Here is a 17,125-nt window from a genome sequence, read left to right as displayed (position 1 = left end):
ATTTTCTTCTCACTTTTGTTCATCACACAGCATAAGAGTCTTAACATACATAGTTGTGGTTCTGACTTACATTGTTTTGAATAGGGATTCTCAAACTGCACATTGTAGTGGTGGATCACAGTGACAAACCAGTGCTGCCTTATGGCTAGACTTCTTATTCTGTGCAAGGATGTGGCTCTGGATAGAGCCAAAAACTGATGTGCTGTCACTGATCCTGGTGCCTGTGCAAATAAGCGTCAAAGCCCCTTTGTACTCGGGAGCATCTCGTTTGGTTCAGCCCCTCTAAATCAAGTCAGAGTCCTAATACTTAGCTGACACATTGGATGATGATACCCAAAATCAAGAAAGTAAATCCCTGGTCTGTTTAAATACTGGACAAATGAAAAGTACATCTGTGTGTGTGTGCATGTAACAGACAGCAGAAGGGCTTGGCTTATGTTCTGGTCTTTCCACAGGTGCACCTGCGCTCTGCTGAGCGCCTCCGTGAGCTGTGCTGCGCTAACCGAGGCACCTTCATCAAGGTGGGACAGCACCTGGGAGCACTGGACTACCTGCTGCCGGAGGAGTACACACGCACCCTCAAAGTGCTGCACAGCCAAGCTCCACAGAGCACCAGGCAGGAGATTGAGCAAGTTATCCGTGAGGATCTGGGCAAAGAGGTAAGGGCAGCCGATAGCCTGTTGCCTTCTTGGGCCTTGGCAAGCCCAGGGCAGCTAAAGGAAGGAAAACAGGAGGTGGTTCTGAGGTGCAAGAGATACTGAGGGGACTTCTCTACTTGCCCCTGGGACAATGCCATGCTAATATTCCCTGTCTGTTGATGGGCATTACTGGTTGGTAAGCTTAGGAAAGGAGAAGATAACAGAGGATTAAGGATGTGAAAGCTGCTAGGTGGAAATGGCAGGACTCAGCAGAACAGCATACCTCAGAGGTTATGCCAAGACTAACAGAGTTACTGGAGGTCAGGATGAAGGGTCGTCTGCGACACTGAGAGGTAGGATCTGGAGGTGTTGATGTTTACAGCAAAGATATATTAGCAGAACTCTGTGAGGGATGACTGCTCTCCCCTGGCCGCACTAGACCAATTCCAGCTGGCACTGACAGCCCTTTACTTTCTGGAGCCCCTAATTAACCCCCAAAGAAAATAATAGCATAAATCATTTCTGTTGCTTGCAGTCAGGTAACATGGTAGCTGAGGAAATTATCACCATTAACCCTCAGCAGCCCACAGCACTGACATCAGTGTTCATTAGATACAAGGGAAGTAATTGCAGTATTTGGGGAGGGTATTCTGCGGTTTTGCATCTTGCCCCTTACAAAAAAGAGATCCTCTCACTCCAGCCTAGGTTGAGGAGAAGCATTTCAAGGATCACAGCCAACATGGTGAGGGAGGCAGAAAGCAACAATGTGCAAAAGCAATGATAGAAAAGGTATGTGTGAGGAGGAGGAAGACAGGAAGATGAAGAAGGGAAGCTGTTGTTGCTCACAGATAGATTTATGGGACTGGTTTTGGTTGTTCTGGACTGCCTGACTATGTGATAAGGAGGTACTGGGGCGAACACAATGGGATAAAGGAAATATTTGTACCTACTGGTATATTATGGGTAGATTTGGACGTGGTGAGTCTGCCTTTGTGTAGTTTTAGGGTCTAGATATCATCTAGTCAGGAACGACAATATTTCCCTGTAGTTTAATTGCAGGGTTAATACCAGCCCCTGACCTGCAAGAGGCTCCCTCTCTCAGCACTGCATCTTTGTAGCATGGCTGGTGTCAGCCGTGTTTCATAGCTCAGTGGATAGATGGAGCAGGGTAGGCTGATGGACTCCTGCTGCTCTGTGGGCCTCCCTCTGGCAGTCTCCCTCTACAGGAGTCATGGAAAGCCACCTCAAGATTAGCACCCACTAAATTACCACAGCAGCCACCTCTGGTTCTGTTTGTGTGGCATCTTTCAGAGGTTGAGGCAGGTGCTCAGAGGTCAGTGCCTTTCTTTTCTCAAGTGTGTGTTCAGCTGCCACTGATACTACCTGGTTTCTTTCAGCTTCTATGAACCTAGATGAGCCTTCCATACCTCATTGATTCCCAGCAAGGCAGCTTAAGTCCAGTCTCCACAGCAGCCTTCTGTCTTAGTATTTATTTCACCCACATTTGCAGTGCTGGGCAATATTTAAAGAGATACAGAAAGGGAGGGAAAAAAGGTAGAAATGGGAAGAAAGGGACAGAAAGAAAATACTAAGTAGAGGATGGTGAAAGAGAAGAATGAAGAGAATGACAAGTACAGAAATAAAGGAGCTGGTGAGACTGGGCAGTATTAAATGCCAAGGTAAACACCCATGTCTGTTAGTTACAGGGTATCAGTTCAAGGTGTTTGAAAACAAAAAGGATTTGGGGAACATAATGCACCAAAGTTGTCTTTTCTGGAGCCCAGAAGATTTAATGGGGCTAATTCAGGAACAAATTTATTTCCCATGTAACTATGTCCTCAGTACATTGAAAATATGATATACATGGCAGAAGAGCAAGGTGGAGTGTCAGGGCAGAGGAGGGTGCAAAGAGGGATCCCAAACCCACTCCTCTTGTGGCCTGCATTACACCTGGGAACTTGCAGATGAATTCAAATAGAAGAGAAAATGATAGAGAGGGAACCTTCCCAGGGTGCCTATGCCTAACCTCATAGCTCTTGAATTCAGTGGTAAGACTTCCATTTCCCTTGGGTGCAGGAGCAGGCTCTTCAGATGAATCCCAAGTGTAAGCAAGAGGTAGTTACATCCAGTTAGGGTCAGTGCAGAGCAAATGGAAGAAATAGCAACTGGAAATACTGAGATACATAGGGAGGAATGTGAAGGCTGACGAATTAGGCAAGAGCTTGCAAAAAGGCACGTATATTTGAAGATCAAAAAAGCCAATTTCTTGTACAGAAACATTGTATCTTCAGTCAATTAGAAATAGTCTGTCTTCTGTTGTGGTCTGCTCCTGAAAATCTTGTCAGAGGCTTGGCTGTTTGACCAATGGAGTGATTTTGTGGGAAGTGAAGTGAGACCATGTCAATGGGACCGATCTTGGAGCAAAGACAGAGCGCTTGTGAGTTAGCTTTACAGCAGTTCAATGTAGTTCTTTGGTCACCATGCAGATTTGTGTGACACTCTGCTGCTGGGGGAACCTCCCACTTTAGGCCAATGTCATGGCTTGAAGCTGAGAGCTGCAGCATGTAGCTGTGCTGCCATGGGCTAATGCACTGCTTGAAAGGAAAACGGCACGTGTGCTGATCTGACACGGAAGGAGGAGCATTGTGCATGCATAGTGATGGGTTGCCCTGACAAACCCTGGTTTAAGTCTAAGGGGAACCTTTGTAGCTGTTGGGGATCATTTGGATAAAAATAATCAGCAGTGAGCAGATGCTGTCTTTCTAATAGCCACAGTGGTTTAGCTAAGTGATGGTGGGAAGTGATCCATTCTCTTGAGTGTTGTATGCAGGAGGCTGAGGTGGCATTCTCAGGGCGGTACAAGTAGTACCTGTGGGAGAGGCAGCACAAAGAAATCTTTACAATGAGTCCTGTAAACAATCATCATCAAGATCATAGAGTCTTTTGGGGAGTCAGTGGAGATACCATAGGCTGGATTTGAGCAGTTGGGAAAAGCTGTATGCATAATAATAGCTGATGAGATACAGTTGAAGGAGTTTCTTCTACCTCTCTTTTCATCTTCCTTGCTTGAAGAAGGTCCTGAAAGTGAAAAGGTGTCGTGTGGAAAATGAAAGCAAAATGAGTATGTTACCTACCCCAGAATTGTTATTTTCTCTCCAAAGCTATTAATGACTCAAGGAAAGACAGCTGATTCAGCTACGCTCTCTAACTCAACCAAGGGCACACAGAGGAGAGCCAGGCGACTTCTGGTGAAACACGGACACCAGACGTTTAGGGAGAAAGGCTGATGAGAGGGGCTCTGAAAGAGAAACCTGTCATAATGGCTGCATCTTAGAACCACTAAATTGTTGTGCTTGGGAAGCAGAAATGATGGAAGAAATGTTTTGCCAGCACTGGGATTAGAGGTTCCTTCCTCTGGCTGGTCTGTTGGAAGGAACTGGCTTGTGGTTGTGGGTTACAGGGATACTGCTCATCTGCTATCAGCCCATCCTTATACAACAGAATTTTGTAATCAAATTTGGGTCTTCCAGTTTTGCTTCTTTCTGGCAGGTTTCTGCCAGGCTGGTTCTCTGGCCCCTGTTCCTGTGCAGTTGAGGGTTAGGGCAAGGATAGATTTAGCATCCCCATGAGGCCACTGTGGTCCCAGGCAGGGTCTTTCTCATGCTGGTAGAGCACCTGTGCGCTGTGGCTACCAAGTGCTCTGTGTCCAGGTTGCATCTTTGCCTGCAGGGCAAGGAGCTGGTGTAGGGCACAGGGCCAGCCTTGCTTGCCATGGGAGTGGGGGTCTGTCCTTTCTTCTTGCCCTTTGACTTAGCTTCAACATCTGTTAGCAAGAGATATGAGGATGTTGCAGAGATGAGTAGAAATTGCCAAAGCTGAGCAGTGGCAAATGCTGCGGAGTGTGGAGTGATGGATCCCGAGAAATCCTGACCCCAGGCATCCACATTTGCAGATAGACCTTTGCTGGTGAGTTTGCTGCACTCCAGGAAGGCTGAGAGGCTAAACAGGCTCCACAGGGAGAACACATTAGTGATTGAATGTGTTGGTTCCAGTACTTGCTTTGTTCAAAGCCGGGAGAAAGGGCTTGTGAGTGCCCAGAGGTCAAGGCTTGTCTCTGCTGAAACCAAATTGTATAAAGGACTTGGAGATGGAAAGAGTCATTTGGAAGGATGTCAGTTCAGCTCTGCTTTGTGGGAGTGCAGGTAATGGGAAGTAGTTTCTAATTGCTTGATTAGCTAGCACCTCCAAGGAGACCATCCTTTTCATCCACACTTAATTGCAGCTTTTACCTGTTTTTCAAGGACTATTTTGCCATTTGCAAGAAGCCTCCTGCAGCCATACAATAATGGAGCTTGCTGATTGAGCAGGGCCAGATATGTCAGTGGTTTGACTGTGATTTGTAAGCAAAGCACATGTGCTAGAGGAACCCCCTGTGCTGTGGTTTGTGAAGCAGAATGCACTTACACAGTGATGTTTGGAGGACTCAGCCTTAGGTTGGAGGGCTTTGCTCTCCTTAGATTCCTACTGTTGTAGCTGGCATGGCACCAGTGCTGTGCAGTAAGAAACAGAAAATCCTTATCTAAGAAATTACTATCCCTGCAGCAAAACTGTGACTAAGAAGAATACTGCCCTTTGTCCCCCTGCTTAAAATTGCTTTTAAGATTCCCAAAGTGTCTTCAGGGTTGGGCACATGAATGTTACTCCTCCAGCTGAAGTGTACCCATGTAGATGGGAGCATGGTCGCTGCAGTGATGTGCACCAATGGCATGTGGCCATTTGACAGGGAGGGACAAAACTGATATGCCTGTGTGAACCTACCATTGAAAAGATTTATAATGAGACCACAGCAAGGTGCTAGTTCACACAGCAAGAGACTTCCCTTGAACTGTTGGAGTGTAAGAAAAGACAGAGGGAAGAGATTCCTATTTACAGTGCTGTTTCTGTACTCATTCTTGGTACAGCTTGGCAGCCTTTGCTGTGTCAGTGACGGGGAGGATGGACTGATTCCCTTCCCTCTGTAACTGTTGATTAGCATTTTGAGCTCTGATGAGACATATGCTTACTTCTTATTTGCAAAGCTATTGAAACAGTGCTCAGCCCTGTGGGAGAGCATTTAGTCTTTCAGTAGGCTGTTGGGTATTATGCTGCATGTCCTACAGCATCCAGGGTGCTCCCAAGGGAGTATGAGCCACGTTTTGTGGCTGGCTCTTTACATTGCTCTACAGAAGATTCATTTACCCTGCTAGATCACAGGGTCTTCAGGTCATGATGCTGCAGATCCTGTTATGGCTCCAGAAAGCCACTTCCCAGGCTGGCAGTGTTGCCTAGCCCATCCAGGATACCAGGACATGTGCCTGCTTCCTCAAGTGTTGCACAGCCTGTGGCCAAGTGTTCTGCCTAGAAGCACTGACGTGTGGCACAGTCAGTGCATGTTTGCTGTCATGATTGCTTGGGGCCATGGGACTGATGTTAAATGGTTCTGCCAAAGACCTGGATCTCTCCCATAGCTTGTGACCTTGATTCTATCCTGAAGTACCTCACTCCAGCAATGCTGTGCTGGGGTGCTCTGTCAAGTTGGCTCTCATGTACTTTCCTAATAGACAAAGGGAAACTAGAATTAGGTCAGCAAGAGCTTCTTCTTCCTGCCCTGGGTATTATGTCCATTACAGAAAACCTCTTCCTGCATGGTGTTACCCACCAGAGTGGAGGCTGGGCTGTGGTGGCATTACTCTGACAGTGTGAGGTGCTAGGAAATGAGATGGAAGGATCTTGCCCTTCTCACAGCCCTCTGAGTCTCTCTCAGTAGGCCTGTCAGGGCTTCCAAGCAGCTGTCAATAAAAAACACATTTGTATTAAAACTGTAATGAGGAGTAAAAAACCTTCACATTTTTTGCAATAACTTGGGATATAAAAAAGAGATTTTTATCAATTATGAAAAGGATTTTGGCCATAAAAAGGTAATTTAAAGAGTCTGAGATGGATGGTGAATAGCATTAATGTCATCCAGAACAAATGGGCCTGCATTACTCAACTGCAAGGCAGGAGCAGCTGCTGCAGCCTCCGTGGTGCTCTCCCTGCCCTGTCTCTGGTAAGAGGCCCCAGTTACTGCTGCGTCTCTGTGTGGCTGCCTCTACACCAAGCTCTCATGTGGGCAGTAGCTGCTCAGAGCTGCTGCTTCACTGCCAAGGCCAGGTGGGGAAGGCAAACAGGGACCTTTGTGTGGCTCAGGTGGTCCACCTTGTTTTATTCCCTGTGTCCCTAGTTGTTCTGTTTTCAGGGTCCAGTGTTAGTGATCCACACCAACGATGCTGAAATGTGCCCTTGTGGCAGGGAAGATTTGGAACAGGGGGTTTTCTCTCTGTTCACAGCTCCTGGGAGAGGATCTGAGTCTTGCTCATGGCAGCCTCTTCCTGGGTGCTCTAAGCCCCTTGTCTAAGAGAAGGAAGGTTTTGTGAATAGATTAGAGGATAATCTTCTTTGGCTTCTTTCAAGATAATAAGATTTACAAAACAGAAAGTTGGACAGTAGATTGTCTGCAGCTTTTTTTTGGTGGTTTGGGTTTTTCTTTGTTTTGTTTTGTTTGGGGTTTTTTTTGAGGGCCTTTTGCAAGAAAGTGAAAGATTTGAGATCAGAAAATGCAACGGGGCCTGGCCTGCTGTGGGGAGTAGCTCTCCTCTCCATACTTAGTGACTTTTTTTTCCTTTAGTTTACAAATTTTTTAGGTGCCTGGGGGTCAGTGTATGACACACCTACACAGAACTTGTTTGCTCACAGTGTCTTGTGTGCAGGTGGTAGTATCTCTTCAGTTTCTCAAGAGTTTTATGACGCTTGAAATGTTGCTCTGATGCAAATAAAGTTCATGTTCGGTGTCCACATCATGCAGAGGATGTGCTGCACAGCAATGCTCTAGCCATCAGCAGAAACTACCTCTCAGCCATGGGTAACTCCTCCAGTTCCAAACAGTCAGTGGAAATTGCTATCTGTAACTGGGTTTGATAGTTCTTATGTGGCCTTCTTGCATACAGAGACTTCCTTTTTTTGAACGTGGTGTGTGTCTCCTTTGCTCAGCAGCCTCTGGCAGGATCTGGGAAGTGGCAGAAGCACTCAGCTGCCATGTGGAGCGACTGGCTTCTGCTTCAAAGCTTGCTGGTGGTACTCTCAGAAATAGTCTTACTCAATACTCTGATCTAGACTCAGGCTGGGTTTATTATGCCTGATTTTTCTGATGCTGCAGGGAATCCTGTCTTCTGCCTGCTGATATTTTAATGTCTTACTTCATTCTGCCTGGTTCATGTCTCCTGTTTTGTCTCTGAATTTTACATCTGCACAGTTACTTGGCTCTTGACCCATGGCAAACATGACAACATGGTGCATTGTGTTGGGTGACTTGTGGCAGGAGGTTATTTGTAGATGAAACCAATGACATAAAATGAAATAAGGAGTTACAGGTCCTAACCTTGGCACATCTGCATTTTCCTAAGACAGAATAGACACATAGCATTTTTATGAATTGTTAAGTTGTACACTGATGTAATGGGCTCTGTTTTATGGCACTTCTGGGACCTGGCTGAGAGACAGCTCCGAATTCCATAGAAGGATGCTGAGCTTCACCGTGCTGGCAGAGTGAAAAAGTTGCTGTGGGAGAGAACATTGAAAATTCTCCTCATGGGAAACCTCACAGTCAACATGCTTTTGTGTTTTGAGAATTGAAGTGAGAATTGGGATTTAAGGGGTCTCAAAGGTCTTTCCTCCAGTGAGCAAAGTGTGTCAGTCCCTAGTAGGCAGGCTGGCCTGAGAGGGAGAAAGTTTCCTCCTCTTCGCTTCGGAAAAACCAAGTTGTGTTTGTGAACATTAAGTACATTTTGCACTTCTTTTCTGTAAGCTTTGCAGTGCTTTGTTTCTACAAGGTGTGTGGTTCAGAGCCAAACCTGTGAAGCTGTCTGTACAACTGAAGCAATAAACTCATGTGACCTATTGCTTGTGCCAGGAAAGCTCAGCTGTTACAAACCCGTGAGTTTCTGCCTGACAAAGCTCACGTAACTACTCTGTCTCAAATTGGCAAATTCTTGGAAGAGGCTGTTCAGCACCAAGCCTTCCAAATTTCAAATGATTAGTAGAAAATATCCATTAGTTGGCTCATTTCAGATAATGAATGGAACCGAGGTGGTATCAGTTGGAGTGGAGAACAAAGCTAATTTTGCCAAACAGCTTATTGGATGTAACTGATTGGTTCAGGTCTATTAACTGTTATTCCCATTTATCAAGAAAGGCTAGAAGGAGGCTAGAGCAATTAAAATTACTAGGGCTTATTAAAAGGGGTTATACTAAAGAAGACTCTCCATGTGACTTTTGCTGCCCTCTCCTTTGTGACCTGCTAGTGTTTTTGCCCTGGCTGCCAAAACACCCTCTAAGGCCACACTGTCCTGTCCCAGGCAGTCTTTTGTCCTTTGGCTTATAACCTCACTTCTTTTTTCTTTTTATTTTTTCCTGTTTGAAAGAGCTGTGTGTCTGGTTCTTACTGGGATATCCTGTCAAAGGTTTTTTTCAGGACCAGCTCAGGAATTACAGGTCCTAAACGTTTAGGACACTGGGTGGTTCTCTGTGAGTGGGCAGTGGGGAGGGAAAGGGCATGGTCTGCACTGGTTCTATGGGTGTTAGCTCTCTGTTGTCTGACAACCGTAGCACTGTGTTGGGTGGAACATCTCCAGTGACTTTGTGTCCTGTCCTTTATGAAGAAAGAGGTGCAGCTTGACCAGTAGCAGTTTCTGGACTACTCTGTTCTGGCTTTGCTTTCCTTGGGGCATGTCTGGAGTCCTTGGTGAGGTGACTCCTTGAGTTACGATGAGTTGTGTTTTGAGATGGGTGTCCCTACTTACATTAGATAGAATTCCTCCAAATGTCTTTGCTTCATCTACAGGAGCCCAGTGATTTTGAGCTACAGGAAACAGAGCTAGGTACCAGTTGGTGTTTAGAGGCTCCTTGTCCTATTCATATTCCAGAGACTGACTCTGTTGCTCCATCTGTTTTTGACTTGCATCAACTCCAGGAAGTAAAGTAGGGCAGCTGAATTTTGGCTCTAGAATAGTGGGTTGCTGGATTGCTCTGAAATGCATGTAAATTAAGCAAAATTAACCCCCTACTTTTGTTGCCTTAGCCCACTTTTCTCCTTGTAGCAACCTCTAGCAGTACACCCTTGGGGTGCCAGAAAAGAACGTGCCTTCAAGGTGGAAGACAAACAAGCAGTTTCCCACTGCACCCTGGACTGGCAGCCCTTCCTTTGCAGTGCTTGTCAGTGTGCAGTGGCAGCAGCAATGCTAGGCCTGTAAGCGTCGTTGATTTATGTTAACTCTTGAAACGATAATGTTTAATCTGTAAAGTGCTAATCTATTTTTTATGTTGATTATGAATAGGCCAGCTGTGCCTACTTCCCTATTCATAGAGTTTAGTGAACAAGCCCATTTCACAGGCTGGGTTTGGAGGGTGATTTACATGAGAGCAGACTCTGCTTTAAGAAGAGCAAATCAGCTGAGTTGTGCCATTGAACCAGGAACCTTGCAGCCCAACAAGAAGATCTGGGCGCAAATGACAAAACATGGGGAGAAGGAAGAGGGATAATAAATAAACTGTAGGAGATGTGAAAACAGGGAAAATATAGGCAGGAGAAGAAAGGGAAGGCTGATATTCAGAGGAGAGATTGACAAGGAGGGAACAGGAAATAATGTACCTGGCTGAGCACAGGACTTTTCTCTTTGGACTTCTCTCTTTGGATCAGTGCAGAGAACTCTGAGCTCCGGGGTCTGTGTAACTGGTCATTAGGGAATGCGTGGAGCCTGTTCCCCAGCATGGTGTCAGTGATACTGTTGGCAGAGTTACTTGTGGATTTAATTTGCCATGCAGTTGTCTCTCTCTAATTGCTTTTCTGGATGTCTACTTTTTCTGAGAGCAGGCTGCAAAGGACACAAACTCTAGGGTCCCATCTAGATCCCTTTGTAAGTCATTCTTCCTTGACTTCAGTCCCCACACCTTTTTCTTGGTGGTGTGGACTGCTATACAGCTGTGCCTTTTGCACTGGCTGTTTTGCCAGGTGTGACAGAGTTTCAGTATCCCATCAAGGCACAGTCAGCAAGAGTAAGTGGATTAGAAGCTTTACATCTTCAGCAGAGCTTTCCTACATTTTTAGCTAATTTCTTCTAATGGTAGTGACCTCATTAAATCCTGCTCTTGATATGAATTCAATTCAGACAGAGCTGCCCACGTCTGCCAGGCTACATGTACTTCCATGTCTGCTTCAGATCCTCACTCTCATTTTTCTCTATTATTATTCTGGAGCTATATTGTGCTTCAATAAAACTTTATCATGCTTGCATTGATGTAATTCTGACCAAAGCCTGGGGAAGGCATTGTAGCCGGGCAGAGTTTGACTGGGGCTGGGCTTTGCTCTCTGTGGTGTTTTTATTGTACTGTTCATTTATCCACCACGATGATAGGCTGCTTCATAGTGCAATGCTCCTTTTGTCATTTCTGCTCTTTGTCTTGAGCCTACAACCACTTTTCCATCATCTCTTTCTGAGAAGACACCTAAGAGCATTCCACATAGTACCCATGGGAGTATGCCTCTCTCTCGGGAGCTGGAGTAGAAGGGTCTGTCAGCGTAGCATATACTCACACGTATGCAGTACTGTCCTGCCAGATACCTAGCCTTGCAACACAGCTCTCCACTCCCCCTGCACACCCTGTCTCTGCACCCACACACCTGTCCTGACCCTGCCTCTCTGCCAGTGGAGGATTTTGCTCCACTCAAGCTGCACACACAAATGCGCTGCCCTGTGCCTCCTCCTTAACTCTCTGCACAAGCTGTTGCACAGCCTTGCTTGCTGATGAGGTGTTTGTAGCTCACCTCTTCCAAACATACCTCTAGACATCTCCTCACCACTCTCTGTATAGTCTCATAAACCTGCCCATGGATGGTTCTTCTTCACCACCCCTTCTCCTGTGTGCTTCTCGAAGCCCCTAGGCTTTCAAAGCTGAATCAGAGGCATTTGAGATGAGGCACAGGTGATGTGTGTTCCCGAAGGTCCCTATATATTCTCAGTCTCTGGCAGCTGGTTATTTCTCACAGGACTGCTGCTGTTGTGCAGGTTTACTGCTGACAAGGCCCTTGGGGCATCTCAGCAGAGTCTCCCTCTGCCTGGCTGCAACTAACTGGAGCCTGTTTATTGTGGGTCTGTTGACCCTTTCCTACTCATGTTTCAGCCAGTACATGGCAGGGATGTGTTTATGCCTGAAGTCAAAAGGGTCTTGGAAATTCATTTGCTTATGGGTACTTTCTTGAACCTTACCTTCTTGCTTAATATGCCAGCTGGCCCCATCTCTGTGGCGTGTCTTCTTCTCTGTGGCATTTTGGGAGAGGTTTTGTCTCGATAGAAGAGGATTTTTTTATGTTGAGAACTATCAATCATGGGAACCACCTTTTCCAGGGATGTGGTAGGGTCCCCATTATTGAAGTTTTTCAAGATGTGATAATCTCATCTACGCTCCTTTCCCATGAAAAGTTGGACCACATGGCCTTTTGAGATCCCTTCCAACCTGGGATATTCTGTGATTTGGTCATTCTTTCCAAATGTGCTATCTTTGCCAGAGGCTGTTGGCATCTGTGGAAGGGATAAGTCATTTGGGAGTATGTCTGCAGGAATTCAGACAAGGGGTTCTGGGTATGCCAGGGACTCTCACATGTCTTACTACATTTGCAGCTCCAGAGAAATGGGAACTTTGGGGAGAACAGGTGGATTGTTGTCACCTATCACTAGTGAGCATTAGCACTCCGTGTGTAGTACTAGATGGAGACCTAGTCTGGAAATGACATAGGTCAGTGTTGATGACAAGGCCAGCTCTGTATGCATGCTTGTCAGAAAGTTTGTGTCATTGTCGGTTGTGATGGAAGGAGACAAGGAGGGATGGTTTGAATGGACTATTAGAAACTGTGCTTTTTCTGTGTTGAATATGAACAGAGAGATGACTACCTGAAAGAAGATGTCTGAGACAAGCTGAAATTGTACTTTGTCTATAAGTAGTCTCTATTTACAGTCACTAGAAGTCACCAGAAAGGAGGTGGAAATTTTATGGGAGCTGTTATCTAGATGCAGTGGTGAGGCTAGGGGCTGTGAGCAGAGCTTTGTGGAACATGTCCAGAAAGCTGGGAAAGGGGTAAGGAAGCTGCTCAGATACAATGACAGAGCCATTAGAAGAGCAGAAGTCTGGGGAAACTGCTGCCTTCCTTAGGAACTACATGGATGTTCCTGCTATGTTAGCACTTTCAGCTCTGTTGCTTAGGAGCTGAGCAGCTGCAGAGAACACAGTAAGCCACAAAGATCTCAGGAGAAAGGGGTCACCACTGCTCCTCCTGAACCATGGAATGCCTTAAGGCAGATGGGATGCAGAAAGAAGTTTGTTGACTGCGAGAGAGTTGTCTTCTGCCCTGCTCTCACTACATGCCGGTATAAAAACTGAGAGCCTTCTTGGTTAGCAGGGGGAGAGAGAGAGTGAGTGCAATGCTTTCAGCACTGGGGGTGGAGAAGTTGTGTGCTCTTGAAGGGCTGTGATCCCAGTCTGTCTGAATGACTGACAAGTGTGGCTCCATCCTTGCAGGCAGGAGAGATGCAGGTGAAGCAATATTTCTCCAAAAAGACAGAGAGAAAAGAGTAGATTCAATCAGCATTGTTCAAGTGAGGGACAGCTCAAGGTGGAAGAGCAAATTAAGATAAAGGGAAGTCTTTATGTGCAAGGGGAGGGCAGAGAACATGAGGTAGCCCCATAGCCTGCACTGTTACAGGGAATAAGTCACTCACAAGTCACTACTTTATTTTTCAGCATGATGAAAAGTGACCAAGTGTGTATATAAATGTATATACATGCCTCAGCCTTACACTACTTTGATCTGTGCATTTTGTATAGGCTATAAGATGCTTAGATCATGCAAAACAGAGAGAGTAGTGACATTATTTAGTGTGCATTTTGAAAGACTATAATTTTCCACCTGCTCTCTCTACAAAAGCAGTGTTGCTGGTGGACTTTGGCTTGACTCTCCGGATGAGGAAACAATAGCTGCTGGTGGTGTCCAGTCACAGACAGACTGGGTTGTGGAAGTGTTTTAGGATAGTGGAAAACCAACAAGCTGCACAAGAGTTTATTCTGGGGTGGAAACAAATGGGATGCTGAACAGGTCAGGTGATTGTGCTGATTGACTGCATCTAGAAACAGGAAATGAACATTTTCTCAATGGCCACATCAGAATTAGAGGGATTGGTGCTTTATCATCACTGAGGAAAAAATTGACTTCAGTAGTGCAAGGTTATTCTACCTTCTTGCTTCTCTATGAGATCTGGACTTGCATCTTAAAATTAGGATGCAACTTCTGACAGCAAAACTTTTCCTTTGGTAATGGACATTTTGCAAAGACACTGCCTCCTGCAGTTTAACTCTGAGCATGGGATTACAGACATGGGGAAAGCTATCTGCATTGCCTGAAGTGGAGTACCAGCAGTAATGTTCATACTGGTGGATAGGTTAGAGCCCTACTCTGAGACATCCCAGTTTTGTTGTTTCCTCTCTCTGTATGTGCTTGTGCCACTGGAGATGTTGAACTGGCCATACGAGTAGTACCTAGACTCTGCTTTTCTACTATCCAGCTTAATATCTCACTTATGACAGTCTGATGTGCAGTGTCAGTTAATCTTGGTATCCTTTGTTTCTGGAAGGTAGTAGGACACCCAGTGGCTTAATTGATGAAGGACATTTATCTCCTTGTGCCAGACAGAGGAAGCTCCTGAGCCAGTGAAGTTCCAGTATGACCATGGCAGTCCTTGTGTTTGTTGGAGTGGGTAGTTTGGTTTGGTTTGGTTTTTTGTTTTGTGTGTGGGAGCCATGGGTAACTGACTGACCCTTCAGAGAGATGGGAGATGAGGTCCACCTCACAGGTAGGATCTCAGGAGATGTACATCAGCTCTGTCTGCTCCTTGCTGTTACTGCCTATTGTAGCTGTCACCACTGAGATTGGTTTCGATCCCGGATGAGTGATATTCTCAGACAGTTCTGCCTTGTCTTAAGGATCTGACTTTATTCAAGAAAATAAATGAACCTACCATGAGTGTGTCTAAGCATAGAAAAGCAAGAGCCATCAGGAATGGAAAAAAGGGCACTTAAAGTATGGCTCTGTAGCAATTAGAAGTACTTATAGCAAGTGGACTGACACTATTACTGTACAGTTCAGTGAATGAATGAGATAAAAGCAAGAGTGGCTACATGTAGGGTCTCCCACTGCATTTCTATCCAGAACAGACTAAAGACGATGATGGGTGAGTGGAACAGGGAATAGATATCAAAGTGAGGCTCAACAGGGCTCTGGGCAACCTGATCTATCTGAGGATGCCCCTGCATACTGCAGAAGGGGTTCAACTGGATAACTTTCAGAGGTCCCTTCCAGCCTCGACAATTCTATGATTTGGCAGTGAATGAGTGAGCCAACTTTGGTCTCTAGATGATGCAATCAAAAACTGTTCCTTTAGCAGAGTTAATTTTCTGTAAGATTCATGGCTTTACACTGGGAAATGCTGTTGGTAGGATCCCAGAGTGATATAGCTGGTAGTGGAATGCAGAGTACCAAAGTGGTACCAGGTAGAAATAACAGGAAAGCTGTCTCACAGCCCTTTCCCAGAAGAAAAGCTGGTAGCTGATGGACAGCCCTGGTGTTCTGCTACTGTGGTGCAACATTAGCAGTGAAAAACCAGGTTAGCAGTGATCAACATGCCCAGAGAAAATGTGTACCACTGGCAGATGAAGTTCAATGTCTTTGGCTGTGTGTGTAATAACTGCTGTGTGTATGAATTATACAGATAAGTTCTTTTAAAAAAGGTATTGAAGTTAGAAATTTGGCCCTTAGAAATTAAACAAGGGCTCATTTATAGCTAACTGGACAGCCCTAATTCTGCTCATCTGTGCATGAGCTCTGCAAAATGGTGTGGTCCAGCATCATGTGGGATATCACAGAGAGCCAGTGTAAGAGCTCAGCTGTAAAAAATTCTAGGTAGGCACATCTCCCCTTGAGATGGACCACATTGCTTTTCCATCCTGTGCACTGGAAGATGCAGGGATTTGGTGTAGCAAGCTATATCTAATTGTTTCAGAATGCATGCATGCCTTTTACCTGTGCATTTGTGTGGTATATACCTCTCTGTGTGTGCACACTTACATGTGTCTGAACACCAGGGACCCCATGCTGAACAAAGCCACTCTTCTGTGTATATCTACAGTATTAATAAAAATATTGAGTTAATAAATACTTGTTTTTGACAGATGCATTTAGGAGCCATCAATTAGGTTTGGCATTCATTAGGTGGGGAGAAGTCCAATCAGATTTCACTGACTCAACAAAGCCGCCTGTAAATTGTGGGCTGTTTGTTCTGACGTTTGATGAATTATTCTTCATAATCCACTGTCTGCTGTGATAAATCTAATCTTTCAGTTTTTGCTGTCTTAATAATTCTTGGAGCAATACTGTGATATTTTGTTTTTGTAGTGGGGATAGAGAGGCTGTGACAATGGAAAAAACCCTCATTTGCTCACTGGGAAGTAGACTGCTCACTCCTAGATCCTTTAGTCTGACAGACTTGCAGGGGTTGGTAAGTCCTTGGTGCCATGGACAGTTACATTCTTCAAAAGATGACCACCCTAGGATGAAGTTCACATCTTTTAAACCTGCTCCAGGAAAGGCTGTCACATTTTTGAGAGCAATAGGATCCTAGTGTAAATAAAGTGAATTCCAAAAGTTCTGGGAGCCACAAGCCTTAAAATGTATCAGTTACAGAACTGAGTAACTCTTCAGCTCTTCTGCCACATGAAATAGAGGGGACATTGTTCTAGGCAGTGTTAAGATGGCAAATGCAGCCCTCAAAATTCCCCAGGGAAACCTGCTGTTGTCCCAGAGTGGTATTGTGTTGGTTTGTTTTCCAACAAGCTCACAAATCCCATTGTCACAGTGCCCCATGCTGTCTGCTCTAGGAGGCTGCAGACTGCATGATCCCTGTGTAAATCTCAGAAAGCTCCTGTAGATTGAGCTCACCTTAGCAAATCACCATCCATGTACCTATGATTAAGAGGGGACTGTTCAGTGCTGTGTCTGTCAGGAATGGAATAAATGGATGAATCAAGTCACCTCATCAAGGGAATTCCATTGAAGAATCACAGCACAAGGAGATATGCAAAATTTACATACTGTATTCACTTTATTTCTGTCTGCTTCTGACATGTACCTGTCTCCCAACTGTATGGTTCTCTTTGTCTTGAATGGATTTAGCCCAGTTCTCCCATTTGCATCTTCCTGTACGTGGCATCAAAATGCTAGGAGACTGAGCTACTGTACTGTTAATGAAGCTCTGTTTTATCATGGCTTGTGATGAGTTTCCTGGAGGCAAGAAGTTCAAGTTGATCCTGTG

The 17,125-nt window shown here is 45.3% G+C and overlaps 1 protein-coding gene across 3 annotated transcripts in view; it reads left to right on the top strand.

Annotated features, from left to right (window-relative positions):
• ADCK1 (aarF domain containing kinase 1) overlaps nt 1–17,125 on the top strand; it is a 75,094-nt gene that overhangs the window by 26,446 nt on the left and 31,523 nt on the right. For all 3 annotated transcript variants that reach the window (XR_008462264.1, XM_054161987.1, XM_009909345.2), the window contains exon 4: nt 456–659. Coding sequence is in view for 2 of the 3 variants with exons in the window: in XM_054161987.1 (XP_054017962.1) it covers nt 456–659 (204 nt within the window). In the remaining variant the exon portion in view is untranslated. The remainder of the gene's footprint in view (nt 1–455; nt 660–17,125) is intronic.

The sequence above is a fragment of the Dryobates pubescens genome, chromosome 5 (genome assembly GCF_014839835.1).
Source record: "Dryobates pubescens isolate bDryPub1 chromosome 5, bDryPub1.pri, whole genome shotgun sequence".
Lineage (NCBI taxonomy): Eukaryota > Metazoa > Chordata > Aves > Piciformes > Picidae > Dryobates > Dryobates pubescens.
The sequence above is the reverse complement of the archived record's forward strand: the minus strand, read 5'-3'. Positions and strand labels throughout refer to the sequence as shown.